This window comes from Aythya ferina (genome assembly GCF_964211825.1).
Source record: "Aythya ferina genome assembly, chromosome: 5".
In the NCBI taxonomy this organism is placed as follows: domain Eukaryota; kingdom Metazoa; phylum Chordata; class Aves; order Anseriformes; family Anatidae; genus Aythya; species Aythya ferina.
The window spans coordinates 5,794,576-5,822,560 of NC_140301.1; the positions used below are offsets into that span (position 1 = coordinate 5,794,576).

At 43.8% G+C, this 27,985-nt stretch overlaps 1 protein-coding gene and 1 long non-coding RNA gene across 4 annotated transcripts in view; one reads left to right on the forward strand and one right to left on the reverse strand.

The window, feature by feature from the left end:
- The window catches only part of LOC311438013, an 85,888-nt gene that overhangs the window by 5,372 nt on the left and 52,531 nt on the right, over positions 1–27,985 (reverse strand). The window contains exons 2-6 of the long non-coding RNA XR_014693895.1: positions 24,236–24,304; positions 20,345–20,423; positions 19,621–19,774; positions 9,416–18,565; positions 682–766 (exon numbers count right to left, since the gene is read on the reverse strand). This is a non-coding gene — a long non-coding RNA (uncharacterized lncRNA). The remainder of the gene's footprint in view (positions 1–681; positions 767–9,415; positions 18,566–19,620; positions 19,775–20,344; positions 20,424–24,235; positions 24,305–27,985) is intronic.
- KCNC1 (potassium voltage-gated channel subfamily C member 1) overlaps positions 8,488–27,985 on the forward strand; it is a 117,961-nt gene continuing 98,463 nt past the window's right edge. Inside the window, exon 1 of one of the 3 annotated variants that reach the window (XM_084521965.1) lies at positions 8,488–9,261. In XM_084521965.1, the coding sequence (XP_084378091.1) occupies positions 8,692–9,261 (570 nt within the window). In that variant the 5' untranslated portion in view covers positions 8,488–8,691. The remainder of the gene's footprint in view (positions 9,262–27,985) is intronic. The other 2 variants (XM_084521963.1, XM_084521964.1) reach the window with 2 other exon arrangements.

The following is a 27,985-nucleotide window of genomic DNA, read 5'->3' on the forward strand; positions in this document are numbered from 1 at the left end:
GAATATCTCAGCCACAATCTGTAGGGCTGGTGCAACCCTTTTGCACCACTGTTCCCAGAGAAGGCTTTCCCAGGTCCTGGAAACTATGGACAGAGCATCCTCCAGCTCCCTGGAGTGCACAATTACAGCACATCCCAACAAGGGAAGGCTGAGGACAAGCTAATAGAGGTGCCATCCGTTCACTATTAGCACTGATCTAGCTCTCAGCACCTCTTATCTGGAACAAAAGCCTACTATTTGGCTCAGGAACAAGCCAAAATCAGGCAATCTGCATCCCCAGCAGCTGGCCAGAGATTTGTGACAGAAGGTGGATTTTGCTTTCCATTCACTCACAGTTGAATTGTATAAATCCTGGTTATTTACTGAAGAAATGCAGCAGATTTCATCCTTAGTGCCAATTATTTAACTAGCATGACTGGAACTATTATACTTTATATGTCTTCATGTGCAGCACACAAAGAATTACTTTAACAGGATTAAGCATCATATTTCATGGGACTGGCCACATAAATATTTACAAAGCTAGAGAACAGCAAAGACATCTCAGAGCTATTGATTCATGTCAAATATTGAGAAGCTGGGTTAATCAAGGGGTTTAAGCAATGCTTTAAACATTTGAGTCAGCATTGTTGAGATTTACTTCAACTATTCTTACCTTTCAACACCAAAAGTTTTACGAACCGTTTATAAAGATGATGATTTACAGGCCGTTCTCCCACCTGCTCATCTGAGAACACTTCAGTCAGTGCTGTAAATTCAGGGTAGGCTGGAGAAATAATAACAGTTGTGGGAAGTGAATAATTCAACAAAAGTAAAGCTCTCGTTTCAATTTAAAAAAATAAAGAAAAAAGAAATGATCTAATCATTTTGATGTATTAGAGAAATAGTCAGCTGACAGGCAAGCATATGTTTTGTGTAAAATGCAGCATGTTTTCTCCTCTTCAGTCACAAAGCGACCCTAATTTATTTATTTTTTTTGTTGGTTAAAAGAAAAATATATACTCGAGGCACTGAGAACTGCACCCCTTGCTCAAGAAAAGACTAGTGCCTCCTGTTCTGTATTCTGTAAATTCTATATGTGAAATATGTATGTCTGTACCTATGGGATCGTGTCTGTTGCTGTGTGTTCACGCACCTGCAAATTAGCTGAGATTTTAAAAACGTCACTACAGCGCTAGTAGAGTTTCATTTTCAGAAAAAGCTGACTAGGCCAATCTCAGAAAGGCAAGGACCTTTGATGACTCTTCCAGAACAGACCACCTATAAATAAAATAAAGCCAAATCACTAGCCACTTTTGAAACTCTAGCTGTAGTACATGGTAGGAGCTACATCCATCAGCTCTATGTGCACACGTTTACTCTTTTTTTTAAGCATGTAAATTTAGAGCCTTCAGGATTACTTCACTCAGCTCCTAGTAACACGTATTTAGCAGCTTCCATAAGCATGTTTTCATTATGCGCTGACATGAATCTTCCAATACTGTAACTTGAATTTCCCTTGTCACCAGCAGCTTGTTTTGCTGGATCTCGCCTAGATCAGCAAGACAAAGACAAAGACAAATCTATACCCTTCACAGAAATACACTTTGTAACAAAGCGACACATCAGCAAAGCTGTATGCTTTATTTCAGTTACTTAAAGGAGATTTTCTGTTGATTTCTTGAGGAACAATCATTTCTGTTTGGGGGAATGCTCATCAAAGATAAATCCTGACACTTCTACCACAGCCTTGACTAAAGCACATTTAGAAAAGGATACCATTTCTGACCAACCTGTATGCTTCAAGAGAAGCACAGGGCCTGGCCCAGTCCAGCTACGTGCTGGATTCAAGCAGGTGCTGGGTGTAAGACTGCCATCTGCAGCACTTGCTGCCCTTCTTGCCAGGAAGGAAGGAGAAGTCTTCTCTTTCCCTGTGAGAAACAGGGTCTGGAAACCATCTGAGCCCTTTTGCAAGCAACAGAATGCTCCTCGTTTGTGTGCACAAACCTGATAGTATTTACTCAGTTTCACCTCCCATGTCCAAATGGATTCAGGTGGGAGTTTCTCTGAGTTAATGATATGAAGAAAGACCAATGACAGTCTCTAACATAAGACAATATTACTTTTTTTTTTTTTTTTTTTTTTTTTTTTTTTTTTTTTTTTTCCCAGAGCAATTTCCATTTATCTGATAGTTTGACATCTGTCTATGCAGTGGTTGAAGAACATGGATGAATATGAAGTCCAAGCAAAACCTAGGTAATTAGGGAGAAAAAAATAGCTTGGTAAGTATACAGGAACTAGCACTCAACCTATCCAGCTTCTGTTCCCATGGCCACTCTCCCTAAAAGCAGCATGACTTCCCTGAACTGGGCTCTGTGCTATGCAGCCCTTCAGGCACGTGGCACCTCTAGGGCTCCCTCAGTCAACATCAAGCACCAATCAATTATTTTCTCCTTCGTTCTCATTCTTTCCATGGAACGCTTTCATCTAGCTATTGACCATCCAAAGGGGTAAACCTAACCTTTCAGAAACGTAATATCATCTCTGCAAGTGCAGCTTTGTTTGTTTTTAAATGAGTTTCAAGGACAGAGCGAGTACATTGCACGGTGAAGTACATCACAGCTTTACATTTGAGGACCTCAAACCAAATGATTTACAAGGATCGATATTAACAGATAGAGCAATTCACAGCATGATGTAATCTAGAGCTGATGAAGGACTGCATAGAAATACTGTTGAGTTGTCATGAATGTAATACAAAGCAGCACAGATTGAATTATAGCATTCAAGCATTACAAAACTGGTATTCCAACCCCGCCTGCCTTTTGTTTTGAGATTACAACTCTTACAAATAAATCTCTCCCTCTCAGCTTCCTCCAGCTTTAAAACATTTTAAATGTGCTCTCCAAGTGTATTCAGAGATGTACATAAAGTCACAAGTTTTATAAACATCTCTTTTCCTTTTTTTTTTTTTTTTTGTTTTTTTGTTTTTGTTTGTTTGTTTGGTTTTTTTTTTGCTTTTCTTAGAATGGTCAACAAGTTTTGTAAGAACCCTTTTGTCTGAATATAAATTGGCTGATGACTCGGCAGGCTTAAATTTAAGGAGCCAGTGCTTCATTGGTAGTCACCATTGCTGGTCTCCTTGTTGGGTACCTCGGCAAATGAAGAGGCTAAAGAGATGTGCAGAACGAGGTGCTGGTTGTATTAGCAAAGCACCAAAGCATAACACAAAGCCTCCTTTTGTGCTTTCCGTGCCCATACAACACTCTGTGATGTTGATCTGTGAATCCAGCACCTCCCTTAAGTGGTAAAATGACTTCATACAAGAAGAAAAAAAAAGTTCAAAGGTTATTCAGTTTAGGTATATTAGGGAATGTATGCTCAGTCACGCCCCACCCCCTAAAATGAGAGGAAAAATCCCTTGGAGTTTAGATTAGAAATCAGTGAGCTTCTCAACTAAAGCCCTGAGCAGAGAGCAGGGGATTTAGAAACGAACAGCACACAAACCTACAAGCTAAGGTTTCCTTTGTGGACAGAATTTAAGGCTTCTGTCTGAAAGACAACCTACTTTTCATTGCATACTGTTACCCTGCAGATGCTGAAGCATAGGGCAGCAAAGGTGATGCCAGGACAGCAGACAGAGAGGTGAAAGGACTTAACTCTTCCTGTGTCATCAGAACACGGGAGGCAGTGGGGTGACCTAACACGAAGGATAAAATTAGCAAGGGGACTGACTCTTTTTTTCTGTTACGTAGGAGTTTTAAAAAAAATAAACCAGACTGATGTCTCAAAGCTATATTTCCACTGTCACCACTGGAAGTGTTGATTTAGAAGAACAGCAAAGGTTGCAGGCACTCCAAATGACTTTAATAGGACTGCTCGAACTGCATCTATACTCCTGGGTAGCAGCTGTGCAACTCTGGCCTCTCGGAAGGCTCCCACACTGAAAAACCTTTCTACACTCCACAGCTTTTTTTTTTTCCCCTCCTTTAGCCAGGCTTTGGTCAGCCACAGCTCAAGGCAGATCATCAAAATCCCTCACCAGAATCAACTCGGGAAATAAAATGTAATTCCAAGGCCAACATCTTTTAATGCATTTTGGGAATTTCTGATGACATGACCTGCTGCTGCTTTACCAGAATCCTTTCCCAGACTGTGAAATACTTGAGCAACCTACCAAATCTGTGCCTCCCACTCAGGTCTCCCAGCTCTCTTAAAGCTTTGTCAGTTCTTTTTGGCAAGTAAAACTTGGTAATGTAACTATTAATTTAACTTAAAATGACAAAAGTTATCAGGGAAAAACTAGATAATTCCTGGACACACACATCAAGCTTCATATGAAGACATCCCTGTTTAACTTTTCCTTCCTGGGTGGAGAAGATACCCATCAGGGAGCTATAAAGGGTGCTGCTCTCTGGTCATTGACAAGGGATCTAAGCTTCTACTCTTTCGTTCATTTCATTCATTCATTAACTTCACTGCCATCAGTGGAGCTGTATAGGTGATCAAACGCGTGCTCCTGCTTCTACAAGTTACTGTATTGTCTATAACGCAGGGCTGAAGGCACAGAGGAGACAGACAGCTATTCTGAAACTGAAAAGCCCGAACATGTACATGCCTGACTGTGACAAAATCATACAGATGTTCATCCCACGTACACAGCGGATTGCAGAATCTCATTAAGGCCTTAGCAATCACTGCAGGGTAAGGGGAGACCCTTCAGCATCCCAGCAGCTGAAGACGGAGACTTGTGGTTTGAGCCAAAGTAAGAACTGGTTATAACATAGATATTTTTCAGTGGGACTAGAGGGGCAGAAGTGCTGCAGTTTGGGATTAAATGAACCTCTGTGGAAAAATTTTGCCCCTAAATTGGAGTATCTTTGAAACTAATTAGGTTTGCTTTATCTATTGTAGTTCAAATATTGCCATTTGAAAAGGATTTTTATTTATTCATTTCTTTCTTTTTACACAAAACCAGGATTTGGTATCACTACAGGGCAGGCTTAAATCAAAATTTTGATAATACACAGCACCTACTGGACTGAATTAAAACATGTGTTTTATATAAATTGACTACTGCCTAGTTGATAATATCAACTGTCACTCATTAAGTTAAAATCATACTATAATCTTCAGTGCAAAGCATTCTTTGTGTTTTAGTAGGTAGATACTTTCTGCTACGTACCTTACTTAATAAAGATCTTATTTTCTAATAGTTTCCCTCTTGAACTTCAAAAAAACTTGGAAAATTATGTTCTCTTTTTCCTTTTCCACATCAAAATAATATATACATTTATTTTTCCAATTTATATTTCTAAGACAGCTTCTCATTTTGGTGGCTATATTGCTCACAGATCTTTTGCAGTAGGCAGCTCTTGGTGGCTGCCAGCTCTCCGTTCCCAATTACAGCCTTTGTATCTTCAAAGAAACCTCACAGGTCGCTTTAGCGTGGCCTCTCCACCTGAGCCCACTACATCTGTCTTTAAGCGAACCTTCCATGTTTTAACACGTACCTTCAGGTCACTTCTAAGGGCCTGGACCAGCCTCCAACAGAGACCCGGGCTAGAAGGGAAAGTGAAGTGACAGAAGCTTGCAAGAAATCCCTTTCATCCCCTCAGTTGCCTGAGATCTCCATACTGAAATTCCTAAAGAGGAATCACTGATGGGGGAGAAGGTAGCATGGAAGGCAAGAGCTAATGAGCTGGAAAAGAGCCTCTACAGCTGTGGATGTGCCGGTGGCCTGGGATGCACAGATCCTCCCTCCTGGGTTAACCTCGGTAACTCTCCGAGTCTGCCCTACCATGCATCCCCATTAATCCCTAGATCTTTGTTGTGAAAGATAGTAACTTAGGGCAATTCTAAAATCACATTGTGGTTTTGTTTTTCTTGTCAATGAGTTATCATCCCCTTTTCCTTTTGTAATTCCAGGCTCACGTTTACAGACCTGCCCTCTTCTCACTTATTGCCTTCTTTCTGGCGATTCGCAAGCTTTTCAGATAACTTCTCTGTGCTTGTGATTCTCACATTTCTCCCTATACCACCAGTCTTTCTCTACTCAACCCAATGCTCAGGTAGCTGTCAGCTTTTAAGAGATCTTGTCACTATCTTAAGGTAATTAAGTATAGCGTTGCCTTGGCATAGCCTCACTTTCCCTTTTCAATTTCACTGCCAATACCAGTAACGCGCTCCCTATTGCCTCATCATCCTCCGTCCCCACACCTCACACAGTACCCAGCTCCTAGGCCTTCCTTCTATCCCACCAGGCTCACGACCAATCTGTTACCATTCTTACTGGCAAATCTGGTCCGTAAGCCTCTTTACTATATCCTGCTGCAACCACCGCAATGTTTTCTTCTCCACATCCCAAACACATGCAATGCTCCTTGGCAGCCTGAGCCATATGCCTCCCCTCGCCAACCTGACCACACCGCCTGCTCAGTAGCAGCCCTCCACTTCTTCTTTGCTGCTCTTCCAGCACATCCAAACCTCCATCTCCCTTTGAGGCCCAACCTAACCACGTTCACAGAATCATCTAGGTTGAAAGAGACCTCCAAGATCACCCAGTCCAACCTCTGACCTAATGCTAACCAGCCCTCCACTAAACCACATCCCTAAACTCTACATCTAAACGTCTTTTGAAGACCTCCAGGGATGGTGACTCCACCACTTCCCTGGGCAGCCTGTTCCAATGCCTCACAACCCTTTCAGTGAAGAAGTTCTTCCTAACATCTAACCTAAAACTCCCCTGGCGCAACTTAAGCCCATTCCCCCTCGTCCTGTCACCAGGCACATGGGAGAACAGGCCAACCCCCACCTCGCTACAGCCTCCCTTGAGGTACCTATAGAGAGCGATAAGGTCGCCCCTGAGCCTCCTCTTCTCCAGGCTGAACAAGCCCAGCTCCCTCAGCCGCTCCTCGTAGGACTTGTTCTCCAGGCCCCTCAACAGCTTCGTCGCCCTTCTCTGGACTCGCTTGAGCACCTCCATGTTGAGGGGCCCAAAATTGAACACAGTACTCAAGGCGAGCCTCAGCAGAGCCGAGTCCAGGGGGACGATCACCTCCGTAGCCCCAGTCTGTCCTCTCCTGCCAAGCATCACGGTGTTCTGCACACCGGGTTGGACCAGATCATCGTGAGGATCTTTCCCAGCTTTAATAATGCTCTCTATAGGTACCTTAAAGGAGGCTGTAGCGAGGTGGACCCAGCCAAGTGCCGGGTCCTGCACCTGGGGCACAATAACCCCAAGCAGAGCTACAGGCTGGGAGAGGAGTGGTTGGAGAGCTGCCAGGCAGAGAAGGACCTGGGAGTGATGGTGGATAGTCGGCTGAATATGAGACAGCAGTGTGCTCAGGTGGCCAAGAAGGCCAACGGCATCCTGGCTTGTATCAGGAACAGTGTGACCATCGGGGCTAGGGAGGTGATCGTCCCCCTGTACTCAGCTCTGGTGAGGCCGCACCTCGAGTACTGTGTTCAGTTTTGGGCCCCTCGCTACAAGAAGGACATCGAGGTGCTTGAGCGGGTGCAGAGAAGGGCGACAAAGCTGGTGAGGGGCCTGGAGAACAAGTCCTACGAGGAGCGGCTGAGGGAGCTGGGCTTGTTCAGCCTGGAGAAGAGGAGGCTCAGGGGCGACCTTATCGCTCTTTATAGGTACCTCAAGGGAGGCTGTAGCGAGGTGGGGGTTGGTCTGTTCTCCCACGTGCCTGGTGACAGGACGAGGGGGAATGGGCTAAAGTTGTGCCAGGGGAGGTTTAGGATGGATCTTAGGAAGAACTTCTGTACTGAGAGGGTTGTGAGGCATTGGGCTGCCCAGGGAAGTGGTGGAGTCACCATCCCTGGAGGTCTTTAAATGACATTTAGACGTAGAGCTCAGTGATACGGTTTAGCGGAGGGCTGGTTAGCGCTAGGTCAGAGGTTGGACTGGGCGATCTCGAGGTCTCTTCCAACCTAGAGGATTCTGCGGTTGACAATTCCCTGCTTCCCTCACAGGCGCTTCCCCGGCGCTAGGACCCGGCGGGGCGGCAGCGGGGCGCCTGCGCGGCTGCGGCGGGCGGCAGCGGGCGGGCAGCTCGGAGCCGGGGCCGGGGCCGGGGCCGGGGCCGGGGCCGGAGCCGGAGCCGGGCGGCAGCGGGAGGAGCAGCGGGCGCCCGCCGCCGGCCCCGCTCTGCGCCCGGCGCGGCGGAGCAGGCGCTGTCCCTTCAGCACCGCCGGGCGCCCCCCGCCGCCCCCTCCCCGGCAGCACCTGTGGGCAGCAGCGCCGCGCTTCTCCGCCTCTTTTTTTTTTTTTTTTTATTTTTAATTTTTCCTCCCCTTTCTATTTTTTTTTCTCCTTTTTTTTTCCCTCTTTTTTTTTTTTTTTTTTTCCTTTTTCCTCCCCTTTCTATTTTTTTCTCCCCCCCTTTTTTTTTTTTTTTACCTCCCCTTTCCTCTTTTTTTTTTTTTTCCTTCCTCCTATGTTTTTGGCCGCGGCCAACCAGCGAAGGGCCCTCCCCCTCCGGCACGGCCCCGCTGCTCCCCCCCAGCCTCCGCCGCAGCGGCCGCGCTCCCGGAGCATGTCCCCCCCTGCCCCTGCCCCTGCCCCTGTCCCCGCCTGAGCCGGGCAGCGGCAGCCCCCGGCGCCGGGAGCGGAGCCGGCCCCGCACGCAGCCGTCCCCTCGCGGGCTCGCTGCCTGCCGTGCTTGCTCGGATGCGTCTGCGACATGCCTGAGAAGAGACGAGATGGGCCAGGGCGACGAGAGCGACCGCATTGTGATCAACGTGGGAGGGACTAGGCACCAGACTTACCGCAGCACCCTCCGCACCCTGCCCGGCACGAGGCTGGCTTGGATCGCCGAGCCCGATGCCCACAGCCACTTCGACTATGACCCCCGCACGGACGAGTTCTTCTTCGACCGCCACCCGGGCGTCTTCGCCCACATCCTGAATTACTACCGCACGGGCAAGCTGCACTGCCCCGCCGACGTCTGCGGGCCCCTGTACGAGGAGGAGCTGGCCTTCTGGGGCATCGATGAGACCGACGTGGAGCCCTGCTGCTGGATGACCTACCGCCAGCACCGCGACGCCGAAGAGGCCCTGGACAGCTTTGGTGGGGCGCCCCTGGATAGCAGCGCCGAGGACGGCGACGTCGATGGCACCGGGGACTCCGGGGACGGGGAAGAGGAGCTGGAGATGACAAAACGCCTGGCGCTCAGCGACTCGCCCGATGGCAGGTCCGGGGGCTTCTGGCGGCGGTGGCAGCCCCGCATCTGGGCGCTCTTCGAGGATCCCTACTCCTCCAGATATGCAAGGGTAAGCCCCGCTGTGCCCTCCTCCCAACGCCCCGGCACCCTCCGGCCCCGTGGCACCCGCACCAGGGGGGGTCACACACAACGAGGTGGGGGCCGTGGGGACACAACCCACGGGGCACGCAGGTGGACGCCGTGGCAGGAGCTCGTGTACTCACCCGGGGGCTGCCAAGGCCCTTATTCTCTCTCCAGCATGCTCCTAAAAACGCACGGGCTGGGGCAGGGTCCCAGGCACGGGCCAGGTGATCCTACGGGAGAAGGGAGAGCTCCGTTCCTGCAGGTCATTTCCCTCCACGCACAGGTTTTGACAGTCAGGTATAGCCCCGTAAGGAGAGGCACCTTTGTCCAGCCCTCTTCTGAGCTACCAGCTCTCTCCCCTTCACGAGATGGAAAAAGGATCACGGGAGCTGGCAGTCCCTGTGGGAGCAGGGGATTTGGAGAGTTTCTTAGCCTGGACTGGAAAGGCAGTCTGTTCTCATACGTACCGTGTTAAATATTTATGATCCTGCTTCTCTGAGAATGGATAATTCAGTCGCTCACTTACCTCCCTACTCTGTCTTTTTCCCTTGTGGGAAAGGCAAAGTATTAATCAGAGGAGAGGGTTCATTCATGTAGCGGGGACACTGTGCTTGACAGGTTTCTTGCCTGGCTGCTGAAGGACAACTCCTCCCTCTCGGTGCCTGCAGTTGTTTGGGGAAGGGGAGCACACACTGGTGCAGTTCCCAGCATAGCTGCGAATAAAGATGGTCTTAAACAGGCACCCGACTCCTCTCAGTCGGTGCCTGCGGTGCTGTTACATACGAGGACAGTGACATTAATTAGGGCCTGATTCTGCAAGGGCAGTTAAAGGTAAGGAGCACATTTACTTCAGGAGCAACAGCAGGATCAAGCCCCAGGGCATCTGTTTGGATAAGCAGGAAAAATAGGTGAAGGATAGTGCCTTCACAAAGAAACGGGCTTGGGTAAGCGTTACTCTGCTCTTAAACATACCTTGCGAAGGCAGAGAGCTGCTGCCAGCCCTCCGTGGGGATGGCTGGTGCTCTGGTGGGGGAGGATGAGCAGTGCTCCTGAGGACGATCAAAGGAGCGAGATCAAATTAAGGGGCAAAGTTGGATGGATGCAGGAAAGCTGTGGAAAGGCAGGGAGCAGAGACAGGGAAGCTGGTTGTGTATGAATGGGTGGTGGGACCGGCTGCTGGATGGAGGCTTTTGGGCTGAGCAGAGATCTCCAGCAGGGAGCCGCCAGGTCTGCAGGCTGAATGAATGGGAAAGCTGGAGCAGAGCCTGGAGTTATATCTTGGTGCGTTTCTAAAGGTTCTTGTTTGCATACCCTTTGGAGACTTCCTCCCCGAACAAAGAAGTTAATATTTTAAATGAATTCCTTTAAACAGCATGGAGGATAAAGGAATAATAAAATATTTACCACAACATGAAAGGATGATGCTGTTGAACTGCAGCTTTCAAATCCCCGATTTCTGCCAAGGGAACATGGAAACAGAGAGGGAAGGCTGGAGGGTATCCTTCAAAAGGCTTAGTTAGCTTCCTTTAATCAAGCCTGACATTAGCAGGCATCGATTTGAATAGCAGATCTCTCTGGTGGCCAGGAATCTGTTGGTAGAACACATCTCAGGTCAAAGCAGTGTGCTTGTCCAAGATGCTGTGGACTGATCCAAAGGCCGAACGCATAAAGCTGCCCCAACAAAAAAGCTACGAACAGATGAGAGGTTAAAACACCATTTTTCTTGGAAACATTCCGATATTTTAGGTTGGAGGGCAAAATATATAACCAATATTAAGAGTCTATGATGTACAAGCTGGAATTCTAGCAGAAAAAAAAAAAAAAAAACAAAAAAAAACAAAACACGTTTCCTAATTCCCTGAGGGTATTTCCATTTAGGAATAGGCATTTTACGGAGACTTTTTTTTTTCCCAGTGGTTATTATACCATTTATTCACAGTTACATGTGCATACCTGATAGAATTCAACCCCTGATTTACCTTTAACTTGTTCTTTTTTAAAGGACTGTTAAATTAGGGAAACATGATTTCTGAAGTTAAGTGTATACTGAATATTTCATGGGTTAAATACCATTCCTTAACTCGTATCTATGGAGACACAGGCCGTATGCATTAATATTTTGCATGAAGGAAGATGGCTTTCATCATCAACACATGCACACACTGTCCATTAAGGAGACATTAAAAGACACTTAACATTTTCTAATAAAAGCCATATGTTATGGTTATGGATGTAAAAAGAGACAGGAGTTTGATTTGTGCTTCTCCAACCTAATGACAGACACTGCAAAAAGATCTCAAACTCACAATAGCTAATTTATAGTAAAATAATTGACAGCATCACTAACAAGCGAATGGTATATTAAAGCAATGCTTAGCAAAGTATAGTCAGGCAACAAATCCACCCTTACCTCCCTTATCATTGCGTGTGCTACTTTCAATTACTGACAATTGCAGACATGCAAAAATTAGAATTCACTGCCATTTTGTCAAAAATATACATCACAAAATTTCTCAGCCTAATTGGATCTTAGGCTTGCGCTAATGGTTATTTTATATGTTTGGTGTATGTATTTGACACCAAAATGTATCCCAAGGTAACATCTTAACGTAAGCATCGATTTACATAACCTTTATACCGTTACACTTGAGCAAGTACAAGGGACACGGCATATGAACATAGCTGCAGATCTGAATAAAGCAAGATTTCCCTGGGCTGTATCTGGTATAGTAATGCCGTGAACGATAAGGAACAGGCTAAGGCAGGCTCAGCATTTACTCCAATGTAGCCATTCCTGGAGCATTTCCATGAGCACTGTTTACAAACACAAGCCCTTTGACCGCCTACCAGCACCTAACTGGTACCAAATGGGACCTGATCTCATTGCAGGTCTCAGTGTAGGTGGCCAGGTAGAAGGGAAGAGCACTTGTGTATTTCAGGCAAGATCAGCTAACTGCAAATTTGGTCTGTTTATAAACTTACTTTGACCAAACATAAGATCCCAGTTACTACTTGTTTGTTGTTAGATGCAGCGTAGTTAACAGTGCCCTGTTAAAACAATAGAGGCCAGGTTTAATTACATTCCAGGTTTCTAAATACTAATTCCTTGCGTAACACAATTCATTCTGAGAGATTAAACACTTTGCATGGTCTTCTAAATCTGAAGAAAAGGTAGCTTGTTTCAAATCACACCTTGCCTTAGACACCTACCTTAGTAAAGCAAAGTGGTCTTGCAGTTCTCCATACCATAAAGGATCCCATTTGGGTAACGGAGGCAAAGTCTGGTACCTGGAGGTCTGAGCAGAGCAGCAGATGAGGTGATGGAAAAGGCCAGCCTTACAGAGATACCGGGTGCACCTGCAGACCGGCAGCCATCCAAGGGGATTTGCAAAAGCATCTCCTCAGGCAGCTTAAACATCACCACGCGCCAACGGGTACCGGGCACCTAAATCAGTGGGACATTTCTCTAAAGCTTACTAGGACCTTTTGCACAGCTTCAGGCACCTTTGTAAATGTATTTTCCCTACGTAGATACAGAGGGAAAATCCCCTCAGAGTTGCACAGACATGGTAAAGCAGCGTATCTGGGAGTTAGGTTGTCCTCAGGTTCTGCCTTCTGCACGCGTGAGACCTCATAGGCCTCTGCGCTCACCGTGTGTGAAAAATACTTTCCTAGCACCTCCTCTCCTTCAGTTTTCTGTCTGGCCATGCTGTTCTTACACAAGCCAAGCTCCAGGTGACTTCCTGAAGCACTGGGCCTGCAGGTGTCCGACATCCTTGCCCCCTTCCTTCTCCTCCTCCTCCCCAGCAGGGTAAGGTTGGGCTTGTGGCGGTTCACGGCCACGAGGTCAGTCAGGGTTTGGGAACGTGGAGCTCTCAGCAGAGCTCCTGTGTGAGCACTCACATTCACACTGGACAGTCAGGCTTCGTTAAGGAACCCTAAGGGAAGCTTTTGTCGTCCTTCCACGTCAACATTTTGCCTGTTTTTAAATAAAAGCTGGTTGGGGTCCCATGGAAAGGCTCCAAGAGCTTGGTTTGCCATCCTGGCACATACTGCACGGCCCTGATCTGGAAGAGGAAATAAAGGCTCATGGTAAAACTTACTCACCCGTCCTGCCTGTTCTCCCTTGGCACCCTGCAGAAGGATCAGCTTTCCTCGGCAGGTGACTTTGGAAAGGCGAATTTTGGTCACGAGGAAGGAGACAGCGTAAAGGCTAGCAGGGAAGAGATGAGAGAAAGGAATTTCTTCCAGCTTTCTTTTGTACGTTCAGGAGCCCTTCAACCCTGCTGTGTTCATTTAAGCTAGTTCTTCTCCATTTAAAACGCATCCCGTAGGAATGGGAAGGCGTACGGGACCCTAACTCCTGATCCCCCTACTGTCTTGGGAGGCTTCTGCTCAGTCTTTGGCCTGCTGGGCAGAGCTCAGGACCCGGTGAAATCCCCCGGAGAGGTGCAGGTAGGCATCACCCCTCGCGGAGAGGGCTTATACTGCAGCAGTCTCGTGCAGGACATGCTCAGCACAGGAATGCTCCTCGGACAGGCATCTTGGGAGAGCAGACAGGGAGGAGGATAGCAACCCCACACGCATCCCCTACCCACAGGGGCCCTTCTCCCTGCAGGGGGATTTTGTGGAGCTGCTCTCCCACCTCGGGCCTTTGAGCGAGGTCTCCCCTGCAGAGGCATGGCTAATCCTGCACTGAAGCTGGCTGCAGTAATTCTCACCACATACGCTGACAATTAACTAGAGAGCCTAATTTTAACTGCACGCTGCATTACAGCTCTGGAAAAATGAGAATCCTTCTGCATTAAATGAAGTTTCCCCTGCACTTGTAGTATAATGGAATTACAGATAGACATCTATTAACCACCGTTCTGCCATTCATTATTAACATAGCTCCTCAAATCCCATCTTATTCCTATTTTCTCCCATCAAGAGACACGTTACTGCAAATCCTTACATAACCCATTAGTAAGCACGGCCTCGGCTCCTCTACATGCTGTCCAAAGCAGCCTTTGCAATCCCAGCTGGAAAGTGTTGGCCACGGCCCAGCTTCTGTCCCTGCTGAGTTAGCCAAGGTGGGAGCAGGCAGGCTCACAAATAACTCCTGTGAGTTGTCCCTCTGGCTTCAGAAGGAATAAATTTTAAAGCTACCACCAAGGGGAAAAAAAAAAAAAAAAAAGAAAAAAACTGATCATAGCAACCATGCAGAACCAGGACTTCATTGGTTCGAGTTGTTCAGGAGCACATAGGAAGAGGGGATGTCTGCCCGGAAAATCTGACAGTCTCTTTGAAGCCACAACCTCACAGGAAGATCAGAGGGATGATGTTACCCACCTGACAAAGCTATTGCTGCGTAGCACAGACTTAGCAGTTTTAATTCATGGAAGGGTGTTTAACCCATTTGCCCATTTCCAATTTTATTTCTATTATCTTAAAACCTTTAAAAAGAACAGCATCTGTTGCCAGTTTTGTGTGTATATATATATATATATATATTTAATCTTACTTAATTTTAATGTTTCTAGGTTACAAAATTTACTTGATTTAGCCAAGGCTGTGATTGTATGGATCATACCATCATATGCATACACATATATATGCCTTCCTATCACCAGCACCTCCTACGATGCTGAGTGGGATTTCCATATGAGGAAGGACTTCAAAATTAAACCATCCCAAAATACTTCTAAAAATGTAACCTTGGTGCCACTGAAATCAGTATGAATTTAGCGACTAGTTTCAGAATGATGCTTGGTCTCTTCTTTCTTTAAATCCATCCCTATATGCCTTCAGTTATTTTCTTTGCCCTTCCCCTGACATTTGCTATTTTGGTTCTGGTTAGGGGAAAAGAAAAAAAAGAAAAAAAAAAAAAAAAAAGGCAACAAAATACTGGTGTTCTGTGTTGGTGCATCACGAGACAAAGGATACAAAGATCCATTATTATTTTTATTGTAGAACTGATCAAAAATCGCATATATTAGACTGCACCTAGGAAAATTATTTTTCCAATTTGTTTTTCCTTCTTTTGAAGAGTATTTACTGGTACTCATCTTTCTTATTTTTAAAAATACAAGACTGCTCTGTGTATATTTCTGGTACTACCTTAGTATAGTCTATACATACTGCCTTTCTTTTACCATAAGGAGAGGTGGTAGCAAACCAGCAACAGAGCGTCCAGCCTTACTGTTACTGAAATTCCGTGCCAAAATTACCAGCCACTTCAAGGACAGAAATGAATTTTCCTGCAGTACGGTTCAGGAGAACAGATTAATTGCAGCGTAGGGCTTTTTTTTTTTTTTTTTTAAATATATATATACATTGCATGTTTCTGTTCCAAAGCACTGAGGTGCAATAGATCCTAGCACCTTATTAGGAACGTACATTTTCAAATATATGTATTTTCATAACCAACGACCTGAGCACACTGCATCAAAACACAGAGCTCTAATGCTGGCAGAGCTCTTCATGATCTTAGTGGCATTTTTCACTGCAAAGGACTACAGAATACATCCCCATTCAAACCACATGACTTCAATTAATGTTCAATCAAATCATATCCAAGTGCTGTATTTCATAATAAAAAGGGCAAGCAGGGGTATTCAGATTGAAAAATTGAGTCCTAATTGATAATCATGTAAGTGTAAGCCTTTCTCATGCAAATACAGATGGCAAAGCTGAGTTTCCATTTTATATAGGCTTGATTTTATGAGATGCAGTGCATTCTTGTGGGATCACACTAACAGAACAGCCATTTTGAGATCTTTGCAACTGTATTTCAATTAGCTTAGTTACTACATGCTGAATTTGATCTGAGGAAAGAACAGCATTAGAAGGCTGACTTGGCTTTCTCTGCTGAACGTTGCATTACATAAATACGTGATTCACTCCAAACAGTACTCGGGAGGCACGGCGTTAGGATCAGATGAAATCAGAGAAATCTATGGAGAACCACCCCCTCCCTGCAGAATATTTCCCAAATAATTTTTACATCTCTCTCCCGTGCTCAGTAAGGACCCAGATTTTGCTGTCTTCGCTCCTCCTCTGCTAGCGATCCCTTACTCCAGGAACGTCCCCGTTTCCTCCAGGCTGAGCACAAGGCACTGCCCGACACGGGTAAAGGTGAAAGGACCAGGCCCTAATTGATTTTTATTTCTTTCAGATATGATTTATAAGATATAATGGGGGCTCTAATAAATCACGCTATAAAAATGAAGAATAAGTCTGAGTCTAAGGCTTTTTACAGTGATTGCTTATGATGTAAGACCCTTTAATGACAGTAAGTTAAAATTGCATTGTAATGGCCCTTTGTAAATGCAATAAATCTCTGCTTTCAGTGCGCTGCGGACAGCCAGCGATGTGTGTGCTGCACATGATCCTCCAGCACAGGCACTCGCTGCTGGCACACTCTTATGTAATTATGTTGATACTTGAGGAGCAGCAGCAAACCTCAGCACTGCTAGATTTACATTGAGAAAATGGTCAGGACCATCCTGGTGTCGTGAAAGCGTGAAACGGCGTAAAATACCTGGCTGGCTTTTTATTTGGAAAATTTGGATAGAATATCCCTTCAAAAAAGCAGGAAGATGGATTATTGTTTTTAAATAACAAAAGGCAAAAATCTATTCCTACTGAGTCTTACAATTTCCCAGAGACAAATACAAGACAGGACAGGCGTTTTGGTCTGTGCAACCAACCTGAATATATCCGATTTTCTTAGTGTCCTGTCCGATCTACTCAGCATCCACACACACAAATCAAAAAATGCACAGAAATGCACCAACAGATTAACAGCTCCTTGATTTAACTGCAGCAGAATCCCTCATCCTGCCCACCTTTGCCCTCTAAAAAACACATCTGAAGCATTACCTGCATTTCCTTATTGAAATACAGAAAGATCTAGTCAGTTCAGGTTGCCTGTGACTTCACATGCATCAGAAATTCTGCTGCAGGTTTCGCTTTGAAATTTCATCCCAATAACCCTGTTCTAGTTGTCACTTTGGGTTCTTGCACTGTTCATTACTCCAGATCAATTGACAGGTGGAGATGGTGGAGGCCATCGCTATGATTTGTCCAGGCATAAACTAAATGAAAAACTTCGATCAGAGTATTTCTAATTTGATAACAGACTTCAGGGAAATGTATAAGGAGAACCCCCTACAAAAGGCTGGGCACCTACAACCTCTGTTGGAATGGAGATCATGTCTATGGCATAAAAGGACACGGGCAAGGAGTTAAGAGACTTTCAGTATAGTCCAGCCCTGTCTTGTAGGGCCATTGCCCCAGCTACCACTGATTTTAATGGGATCCAGCCGAGACCCATGCAGACCCACTTCAGAAAATTAATTTTCAGGACAAAGACAATTGTGAAATTCCCTCAGCACTAAATGCAAAAGGGCTTGCCTCCACAGCAGCCTCCGATCTCTACTCTGAAAACAAAACAACACAATATCGGCCACATTGTGCTATTCCTCTTTCTTTTTTTAGCATGGATCCCCCCATTGCTTACAGTGTGGAGATCTGCAAGAAAGCTAGTGACAGTACGTCTTAGCACTTCTTGGCAGTGTGTCCCGCATGCGGCAGAACTGATTTTAACTCAAGTTTTTTTGGTAAAGCACGTGTCAGGAGAAACCAAGAACAACCTAACTATGCTATAATAACTCAACCAATACCAGATTGAGTCAATCGCTCTTGTTTTTGTTGTTGTTGTGTTGGGGGAAAGGGAAGTAGTAGATCAACTACTATCTGAATTTTGCTTAAGTGATGTTGAAATTTAGTGTTCAGCTGATATGAGTTCAGCGTTTATCCTACCAAGAAGTCCCAAAGGTGCTAGTGATTTCATTAAAAGACCTAATGTAAATTTTAAACTGGTATAGATCTCCTGAAATGTTAGTTATGCCTATGCAGCAGGAAATCAATACTGCAAAAGTGCCTTCACTTTTCTAAAGAAAACATCTTTTGGAGAACCTGCTCCACGAAAAAAAGCTCCTTTTACCTTCTAGGTATCAGTGTCACGTGAACCAAAGGCAAATCACAAGTTTGAAATTCTGTAGCAATTCTATGGTGTCTTCAACTCCAAAACACAAATTTATCTTCACACATTTGATCATCAGCTATAGCAACTCCTGAGACAGCACATTTACTGTCTTCAAGGGATATCTGGGCTAGGACAACAGGGTGAGCCTTTCTTCTGATTAGGTGATCGGTAGCTTTCATGCAGAACTGTCCACATATTGGACTTTCAAGATCTCACTTGTTCAGAAGTGCACACAGAGCTACATGCTATGAATTTACTAGAAAGCAGGGAGGGAAAAAAAAAAAAAAAAAAAAAAAGCTGAGATTTGGACAGATGATTGCAAGTAACTGAATTAATGCAGTTATCAAAGAAACATTTGTTAGCAGATCTGACTAAAGTCATTATTTGTGTGCCCTACTTGCTTGCATATGTTAGCTCTGAAGAAACCTCTCTGGGGTTTCAGCTAGCATCTACAGCACACCAGTAGCGTGAAGAAAGGCCATATCCGTATAGCTTCCCAAATGAACGTTTGCAATGGGGCACAGACAGCACATTCTGTTAGCTCATTAAACCAGATCGTTTGGGTATGCCTCAGCCCTCCTCCCTCATTTTCTGTGAATTCTACTCCATGTGGAATTGCAGGATGTTGAGTCTTGGTACATCATTTTCAAAATGGGAAAATAACTTTTCTCGGGTTACTTGCATTTTTTTTTGGCACTCTAGACGCCCTAAAAGCACCAAGTTAACAATAACAACTGGTGGGAAGAATTTACACTGTGTGGATATAGTTTCGCAAACCAAGCTGGACTAGAGGAGGAAATACCCAAAGCTATGATTCTTCAAAAGGTGTTGTACAGTATTGTACCTGGCTGTGCCCAGAGCTACCTTAGTATTGTTGGTAACTACCTTGTATCAGTCTTGTTAATGCCCAGATTTTTTCTTAAATGGGGTATTAGTATTTCTAATTAGTAAGTAATTTCTAATTTCTAAGGTATTACTAACTTAATGGGGAAGCAGTTCCCCTTATGCAATAATCCAGTGGTTACAGTTTTTGCTAAGGATATGAAATTTCAAGTTTAATATATTCCTCCAACTGCATGATTTTCAAGTTTTCACCGTCTCTGCTCGGAGGGCTTCCCTGCTTCAGGCAGCCGCATAATCCAGGCGGTTAGTGAGGGTGATCCAGTCTGCACGGCACGGGGAATTCACAAAGCAATACGCTGGATATGTGACAAAGCACTTTTTTCCCAATAATATGGAACTAGGCAGCTGCTCCCGTGTGATAATTCCACGCTACTGAACTCAGCAAGGTTAAGAGCAGAAAACAGGTACCTGTAGTGACGTTGCCGGAGACCGCGTGACTTAAATTTTGTAGGATTTGTATATTAAACTGCTTGCTAGTTCAAAGTCAGTGCCTGTGAGGAAGTGACCAGGTGTCATCGGGTGGCTGACTCCATGATGAGCTTTAGTGATCTCTGCACAGCCCCTATGGAGAAAGAATGTACAAAACGCACAAAAAATTAGCATCTCGATAGAAGTAAAGCCAACTTTTTCACCCTAGAGCCTGAGCAGTTCTTCTGCCGTGCTGAAAAGCGAGCTCCCAAGTCAGTGTAAGGACACACCATGTAATTTGTTCTGAACTAACCTGCATTTCCCAGGGCTATCAATCTGTCACCTTTCAGTCATGCCACGTAAATACAAGTATTCTTAAAATCTCTGAAGGCTGCCTTTTCATCAATATTTTAACATAAACATTCTTTTCATTTAAATGGAAATTGATCACTTGCATTGTATTACTTTTTAATATTTCAAAGTGCATTAAAGGAAAGCGATCTCAATTCAACTACTGCCAGGGTAAGTTTAACTTGGAAAAGCACTAGAACAAGTCGTTGCAAGGCTAGTGACTTTTACAGCACATATGCTTCAGGTCTGGCATAAACAAACAACACAGAAGTGATCGATAAGCATTCTAGCCATTACATTCACTGCCTTCATGATACACACAAAACTAGCCCAAAATCTCAGTAGAAACTCGTGTTAAGTATCCTTTCTCTACCTTATATAAGAGTCTTGTGAGGGGCTTTAATGAAGCGGAGGCAGTTTTTCAGTTTTTCCATCTGTTATCAAATCAACTCCTGCTAGAACAGAAACACAACTGTATTAAAATTTAAAAGTGACAAATACTGGTAAAAAAAAAAAAAAAAAAAAAGAAAAGTCTTTCAGTGCTTCAGTAGCTTTGCTGTGCAGTCTAAAGAAGAAAACATTTTGATAATAAATAAAACATTTAAAAACCTGACTTAATTGGAAAAAAAAAAAAGACATAGCAGAAAAAAAGAATATAATGGTAAAAGTTGTAAACCAGAGCACAAAAAAGGAGGTTTAAACTAGAAATGTTATACTCCACAGCATTCAGATTTAAGTTTTAATTTGGGGTAACACCTTATTTTTATATTCTGCAGAAGCTGGGGGGGGGGGGGCAGAGGGGAAGCAAGCTTTAAAATGTGAATGTCACTGAGCATTTTTAAAAACATCACGTCTATCCTATTTAATATAGGGTCATAAGACCAAGTTGTAGAGTATTCCAAAACCAAATTCTTCTGTCCCTCTTCCCATTTGGAGGCCTAAGGAAGGACCTGCAGGGTAAAACTCCAAAGAACACTCCAGTTTAGCTTCACTTCTGTGCAGTGGACTAAAAATGAATACTTAATATTTATATGAATCATTGTCAGTGTCAAGTAAGAAGAAGTTTATAAAAATAGAACCAAATCAGGGAAAGACTTTTAGATTCAGTGGGTAAATGCCTCTTTATGTACAGTATTATTTATAGGTATTTTTCTAATCTGGTCTGTCATCTTGTCTCTTAAAATTATTAGGAAGGGAAAAAGGAGGAACTATGGCAAACATAGATGCAAAAGTAATCCTGCTGAGAGCTGTGGCACAAGTACGAGCAAAAGCTGGGGAGTTTGGAGCTGTGTTCCTAGGCCTCTTGTTCTCGGTATGTTCCACAAGAAAACCAGATCAGCCTATATATATATAACCACCAAGGTGAAGTACTTTTTTGTGCTTCCTTCATTCCAGTAGGATTTCTTAGTGGTTGTATTTCTGCTAGGAGCAACATAAATAATTGGCCTTTGCTGTTACGGCATTTCTTGCAAATACAAACTTCCCTGGCTCTTGACTTTAACAGCAAGGTCCAATTCAGACCGTCAAGAAATTTCATCTAATCTCTTCTCAGCACGACTAAACCTATTTTAGAAGCAAGACGTCCATGGTTACAGGTGTAGGAATTGCGCTAAACTTAAGCTGAGATGCCTGGTGTGAAGGTTGGGAATGGCAGCTCCTTTTTGCAACCAGGATACTTGCTCACACCGTTCATCCCAACAGCTCCTAAACTTCTGTGGTATCCTTTGCTCCTCGTTTTGAGGACTTCAGCAAAAGGACAAAAATGAGGTTTCTGCTGGGAGGAAGGCTGTATGTGACTTTGTCCAGATACAGCAGAAGGTTGGTCTAGAGGTTTTGCTACAAGAGCTGTGATGTACACAGTGGCATAGGGCTCAGAAGGACATTCAGGAAAGTCTCAGTAGAAGATTTATGTGCTGCAACTACGTTCCCGAGCCCTGTACCACGTTTCCTGAGAGACCAGAAGCTGTAAAAAATCAATAAAGATTTGGATACAAATGGAAAATGCATCTTCTCATTCACTACCTGCACTGCACATGATGCTAGCTGTAATCAAGAACAAATTCCAGACAACCCAAAGCTATCAAGCTGCAGAATCCCTGCTAGCGCTCACTGCAGTCCTGCTATTAAAATGCCCACAGGCCGTGGAAACACTCTTAAGCCAAGTCACTAGCCTAAATTCTGAATTCTTACAGTTAATAGAACTCACCACTAATTTGCAGTTTAGGTACAACCTTTTTTTTTTTTTTTTTTTTTTTTTTAAAATAAACCTATCTTCATTGAAATGCTAAAGAATCACTGGTGGCTTTTAGCTTCTCACTATGCGGAGGCACTGATTTAATTTTTTAAACATACATGGAGAAAGAGACAAGCTGAAAGTGAAGTGTCATTGGTCCTCTTTACCATTTATTCCACAGCCTCATTTGTCTTTGCATTACAGCTTTTGGAAACTCTGCAGATGATGCTTAGGGAGAGCCTTCTCACAATATGCAGCTTTTTTTTTTTATTTTATTTACTAAGAAACAGCTTTTGGAGTATCAACGGTTATAGTGTGTGTATTCTGCTGTTTAAGATCTACAGCTGGCCAAATACATGCACATATATTTTCTGGAAAAACAAACAAACTTTTCTACCCCCTCCTCTTAAAGAGAGTGTATTAAAAGTCTCTCTTTTCTTCATGAGAAAATAATCATTTTTTCTCCCATTATTAGTTTCTTGCCTCCCTCAACTTTACTTCAGAAAAAAAGTGAAAAGCTAAAATGGTGGGTGGAAAGAGCAAAAGAGCCAGTGGAAGAGGGGAATGACAGAAATATAAAAAGCAGCTTTCTCCACAAACCTACTTATCTGCTACAAGCTTTGGAAAAGGAAAAAGCTTTGCTGGTTTGAAGTCTGTAGGACACATAAGGCAAATATCGTTGCGCATTTTCAAGGAAAATAGGACTTTTTTTTCCAATTTCCATTGAGTTATTTCCAAATAACATTCCACATGTCCTGCTTACAGTCCTTTAGCTTTGTGTTGGGTGGGTTTTTCTTGTTTGCAAATTAGTTGAGGATAAAAATAGGTTTCCACATAAATCAGGAGGATAGGGGCTTGCTTGTGAATTTTTCTTCACCTTTCTCAGCCTGGCTTTGTGTTTCTGTGTCCCTTTCTGGACAAAAAACCACTCTTCCTTTTAGGAGGATCAACATCATCTCATCCTTCTGGTTGTTCCCCCTTCACCCAGAGGCTGTGGCGCCAGTTCTGTTTTTAAGCACCATTTAATTGTTGTTGGATGACTGACCTGCTGCTCACAGAGCAGGAGATGCTATGCAGCAGAGGAACTGCAGTCATCATCAGACGTTCAAAGGACACTCCTGAAGCAGAAGTACAGAAAATAGTGGGTTCCAGTATAAGCAACGAGAAAGAAAATGTCAGAAGTAGGACATGGCAAATAGGAGACAGGAGGAGGCCTCAGGATTAGAAGAACAAATGACTGTGAGGAGAGGGAGGTCCCACTCTTCAGTGCATTTTGCTGTTGCAAGCTTGCCAATAAAGTGTTAGGCTCCACAGTGAAAAACCTCTTGCACTGGAGAAGCCTTTGCTGTAGGGGCATTTGAGGTTCTTGGGCAGTGAGTTCAGATGCACTCATTTTTTTTTTACTGTGGCCTGAGAAGGTCAAACACCTTGATGGCTTGCATGAGAGCTTGGCAGAGAGAAAAAAAAAAAAAAAAAAAAAAAAAAAAAAGGCCAAATTCATCTATTTAAAAGCCTATGGGCAGAGACTTCACCATTCTAACCTAGCCAAAACAGCTTCTCCCATTAAGAGTCCTGTACAATAATTATGGTCTTCACCACACACAGACTTCTTTCAGCTGTCATCCAACACTAAATGGCATTTCAGGAGAGGGAAATAAAAAAATAAAAAAGCTGGCCTAATAACTGCATATGGTACTCGTGGAAGTGAGAAGGAGCCACAAGGCTCTTGCTCTGTCAGACCAAAGGATGCAGGTGTCTGTGTCAGTCCCCATAAGTATTATTCCAGGGATGATTCTCATTGCACATCAAATCCGGGGACAATTAGCAGCCCTTGGCCCTTGTTTGACCACGTCACTTAAAAAGGAAGTCTGAAATAAACACAGTCTTCAATTGAGGATATGTGATATCTAATGAAAAGATGACTCTGATACGAACATTTAGGATTCAGTGGCAGATACAGCGACTGTGCTGAAACAAGAGGCAAGGCAGAGAAAAGCAGTACCATCTCGTGTAGGAAGCACAGGAACTCACCAATTCTTGGTCTAACTGCAGAAGTGACCTCTGGCAAGCCCCAACTTCTTGACAGTGATTTTTTTCCATCTGTAATCAAGAAAACAGAGCACAGTAATTTGGAGATAAAGTTTTACGAATCTCCAGTATCATGTTTGCTTTAAGCAGGTGAAGTGAGGACATCGTTTTGACAGCAGAAAGAAGTGAAGTTCTCCTCAAAATAAATCAGAGGGATCAGAAGGCAATCTTAGATTTGCTTCATTCTGATTATTCAGCATTCCTCAGTAAGATTGACAGGAAATGAGAAAGCAACGCTTTCATGATTCAGGGAGGTAAAAATTAGGACCATTTAAGACTATCTACAAAACCTTTCTAAACAACAGTTAAAAAAAATCAGATTATTTTTGCTCCTTCAGGTGAAAAATGAAAGCAGAACATGCATAACAGATTACTGACAGTATTGACTACTACAGAATATCTAAGTAATGACAAACTTTAAAAGGGAATATATATATATATATATATGTATATGTCCCAGAGAAATTTTAAAATGAAGCATGAAGAATTGAAGCACTAGTAGACGTATGCATACCCTACACATTAACTGGTTCCAGTTTACAGCAACCTCATAAAGCCAGAAAATAGTCTACATGAATCTAAGTGAACACAATAATCCAAGTGAAAAATAATCTAAGCGAACCCATCGCCTCCACAACCTGTGTAATCTGAATGGGGATTTCAGACTGACGGAGGAAGTTATACATCAGCCCTGAAGTGGCAATGGAATGAGCCCTTGACTTTTATCTTGCTTGTTGTCAGCAAACACGCTGCCTTCCCAGAGCAGGCAGACTAAGTATGAGCTGGGAGCTGTGTCTAGCAAAGCGGGTCTCTTCCAAGAAGACCAACACCCTACAGCACGAGATGCCAGAGCAGATGCTGCGTGTGCTGAAGCCCGACATATGCTGAAGCTCCCTGAGCAATCACAGAAAGGCAGAAAGCACACTAGGATCAGTCACGTTTTTTTGGCTGGGGTGGGCTAATCTCTAGGATCATCTTTATTATTATGACAAAGGCACCAGGCAGATATTGAAGATAAGCTGATGGCTTCCTGAGAAAACACCCAGCTGGAGGTGGCAGGGGTGCTACTGCAGATCAGGGTGAGAGGAAAGGAGTCAGGGCAGACAGAAGAATGGCACTTGGACCTTTTCTGTCACTTGCAGTAGGCTAGAACAGGCAGCAAGCTCGTTACTCCCCCAAAGACTCCAGGAGTGAGGCGGACAATACAAGAGTTGCACATCTCCTTTGGAGATACAAATCATTTTGAAAATCTCCTCTAAGACGCAGACCACAAGGTGTGTTGGGCATGCATGAACAGCACGAGACTCACTCACTGCTGCCTTCTTCCACTGTAATAGTGCAGTAATCCCCATTACAGGTGAGCAGAAAATGGCTATGAAGACTCTCAGGGGGCATTCAGGTCCTTGAAAAGAAATGTACAGCTTTCCAAGAGTTAATTCTAACTCATATTTACCATTGCGTTTTTTCTTAATGACATACAGGGATGGCCTGAAATTGCTTTTATCCTGCTTGTCTAACTCAAGGCATCTAAAATGTCAAACTGGACTTGCCTGTTGTTTTTTTTTCCTGGAGCAATCCCTGAAGGTACCAGGGATTTCTCCTTTGCTAAATAGAAGAATGAGGGGAAGGTGCTGGAAGTTTAACCAAAAAAACCACTTTCCTCCCCAATGTTCATTGATTAAAATTAATGTGAAGTTAATCAAAACTCAAAGCAAAACAAAAAGAAAGGTCAGGAAGAAATAATATTAGAAATATGTTTCCCAGTCAATTGGTTGCTTTTCAGGCTTTAGCAATGTAACTTCAAGACTTATGCAACCACCATAGAATTTGCTAGGTCTGAATTCTACTTTAAAAGCACCCATAAGCAGAGACTTCTCACCAATCAACTCCTTCTTATCCGAGCCCACTTTTATTATCCTAAGGAAAAAAATAATAAAGGAATAAGCTTCCTTTTAAGTCTTCTTCGTATTTTCAGCCTCCTCAGATGCCACTGCAGCATCAGAGAAGAAAATATCAGGCACCTTCCTTCCTGCTTACTGCAGATCGAGTCAAGGGCACTTTGATTCACACAGGAGTCACTGCCTCACAGTACACAGCCCTTGCAGAAAGAAACCTGGGGGAATCAGTTTATGGCAGCTTTCCTATTGTGCCAGGTTAACAACATATGGATCCCTGAACTTTTAGCCCGTACTGGAAAAAATGGTATTTGCTAGAGCTACGTAGCCAAAAAAACGTATTTTGCAAATACGTGCTGCAATCAAATGTCTGTTTGTAACATCTATGACTTGGCAAATTGACTTGCACATCAGACACACATTTTGATGGTTAATTTTGAGCCCTAATGCAGCAGAGCAGTCTTCTCTCTGGCTGGTGTCTATCCTTTTCAAAAGGCAAAGGAGTGCATAAATTATGTTTAAAAAGAGGTAGGCATTTTCTACCCACAGCGTAGAGTCCCTGTAGGTGGATTATTATCCAGGAATACCAAAGAGGTAGGAAGTCTGTGATTTAACCCATTCTTTGTACTATCTCCTTGCCTGCTATTGTTTTTATTGCAGACAGCCTGAAATTATCTATATGGTAGGATTTTTCAAGTAGCTCAGCAGCACAGCAACTGCATTTCAGACAGACAGCAGGAGTTAAAGCCCTGAAGCAAGAATTTTGTTCTGAATTAATAGCAGGTAAACCCTGCAGGAGCATCCAGTTGCCCCTGCTGATGTTGGCACTATGAGGTTGTTACAGTTTACTCTTGTTAATATTTCCCTTGCCAGACTCTGTACTAAAATTGCCATGTCTTAGCAGAACAGGATGGACTCTGAACCGTCTTGCAGATGATGAGCAAGATTTTGAAGCCTATTTCTTCTGCAGTATCTGTCTGAACTACTCAGAAGTAAGACCTAAGTCCCAGCAATCTGCCTACAAGTGCTGGCTGTGAGCATCTTCAGAAAAGCAAAAAAAAAAAAAAAAAAAAAGAAGGGTTTATAAATGTTTAAGAAGAGTTTTAGATTTTCTTAGATGTCACTGCTCAACTTTCTGTAACCGTGAAACGAGAAGTAATAATGTTTGACTTTTCATTACATCTTTTTCCAGAACTACAAAATACTTCAGAAGAATGTCAGTCCTGGCCAAACCTCTAGTGAGATATGCAAGAATTCTTCCAATTTTCTCACAAAGTGGGCAAACTGAAGCATAGAAGCCGTTTTCTCAGGCAATTCAAAAGAAATGTGAGCAGAAAAAGAAGGGATCCTACCTCCCACAGCTAAAAACAAAGCAGAAAAGATTTCACCAGACACACCAGTGTAAATAGATCTAAGCAGGTCAAAACCAATACTGCTAAATCCAGGAATACCTCTTTGGTGCTTAGGTCCAAAGAATGCTGCTCTAAAACCTAGTATTTCTTCTCTCGGTGGCAAAGACTGAGTATTTTCCAGGCAAATTGACATCTTCCACACTATCTTGGTCTTCTTCCTTGAATATTCATTTTCCTCTAGAAAATAAACAAACATCTTCTTATACTCAGTGAGTGCCACGAAGATGCAGGCAGGGGTGTAGCCAGCCCCATCCCCTCCTGCCCACGCATAGCGGAGAGGAGTCTCCAAGAGACCAGGCAAGGTGAGGCAAACCTCAAGAGAAGGTAGAGGGAGGATTTTGCAAAGAAAATAAGAGCTGTGGCATGTTAGTTAGCCTGAGGACATG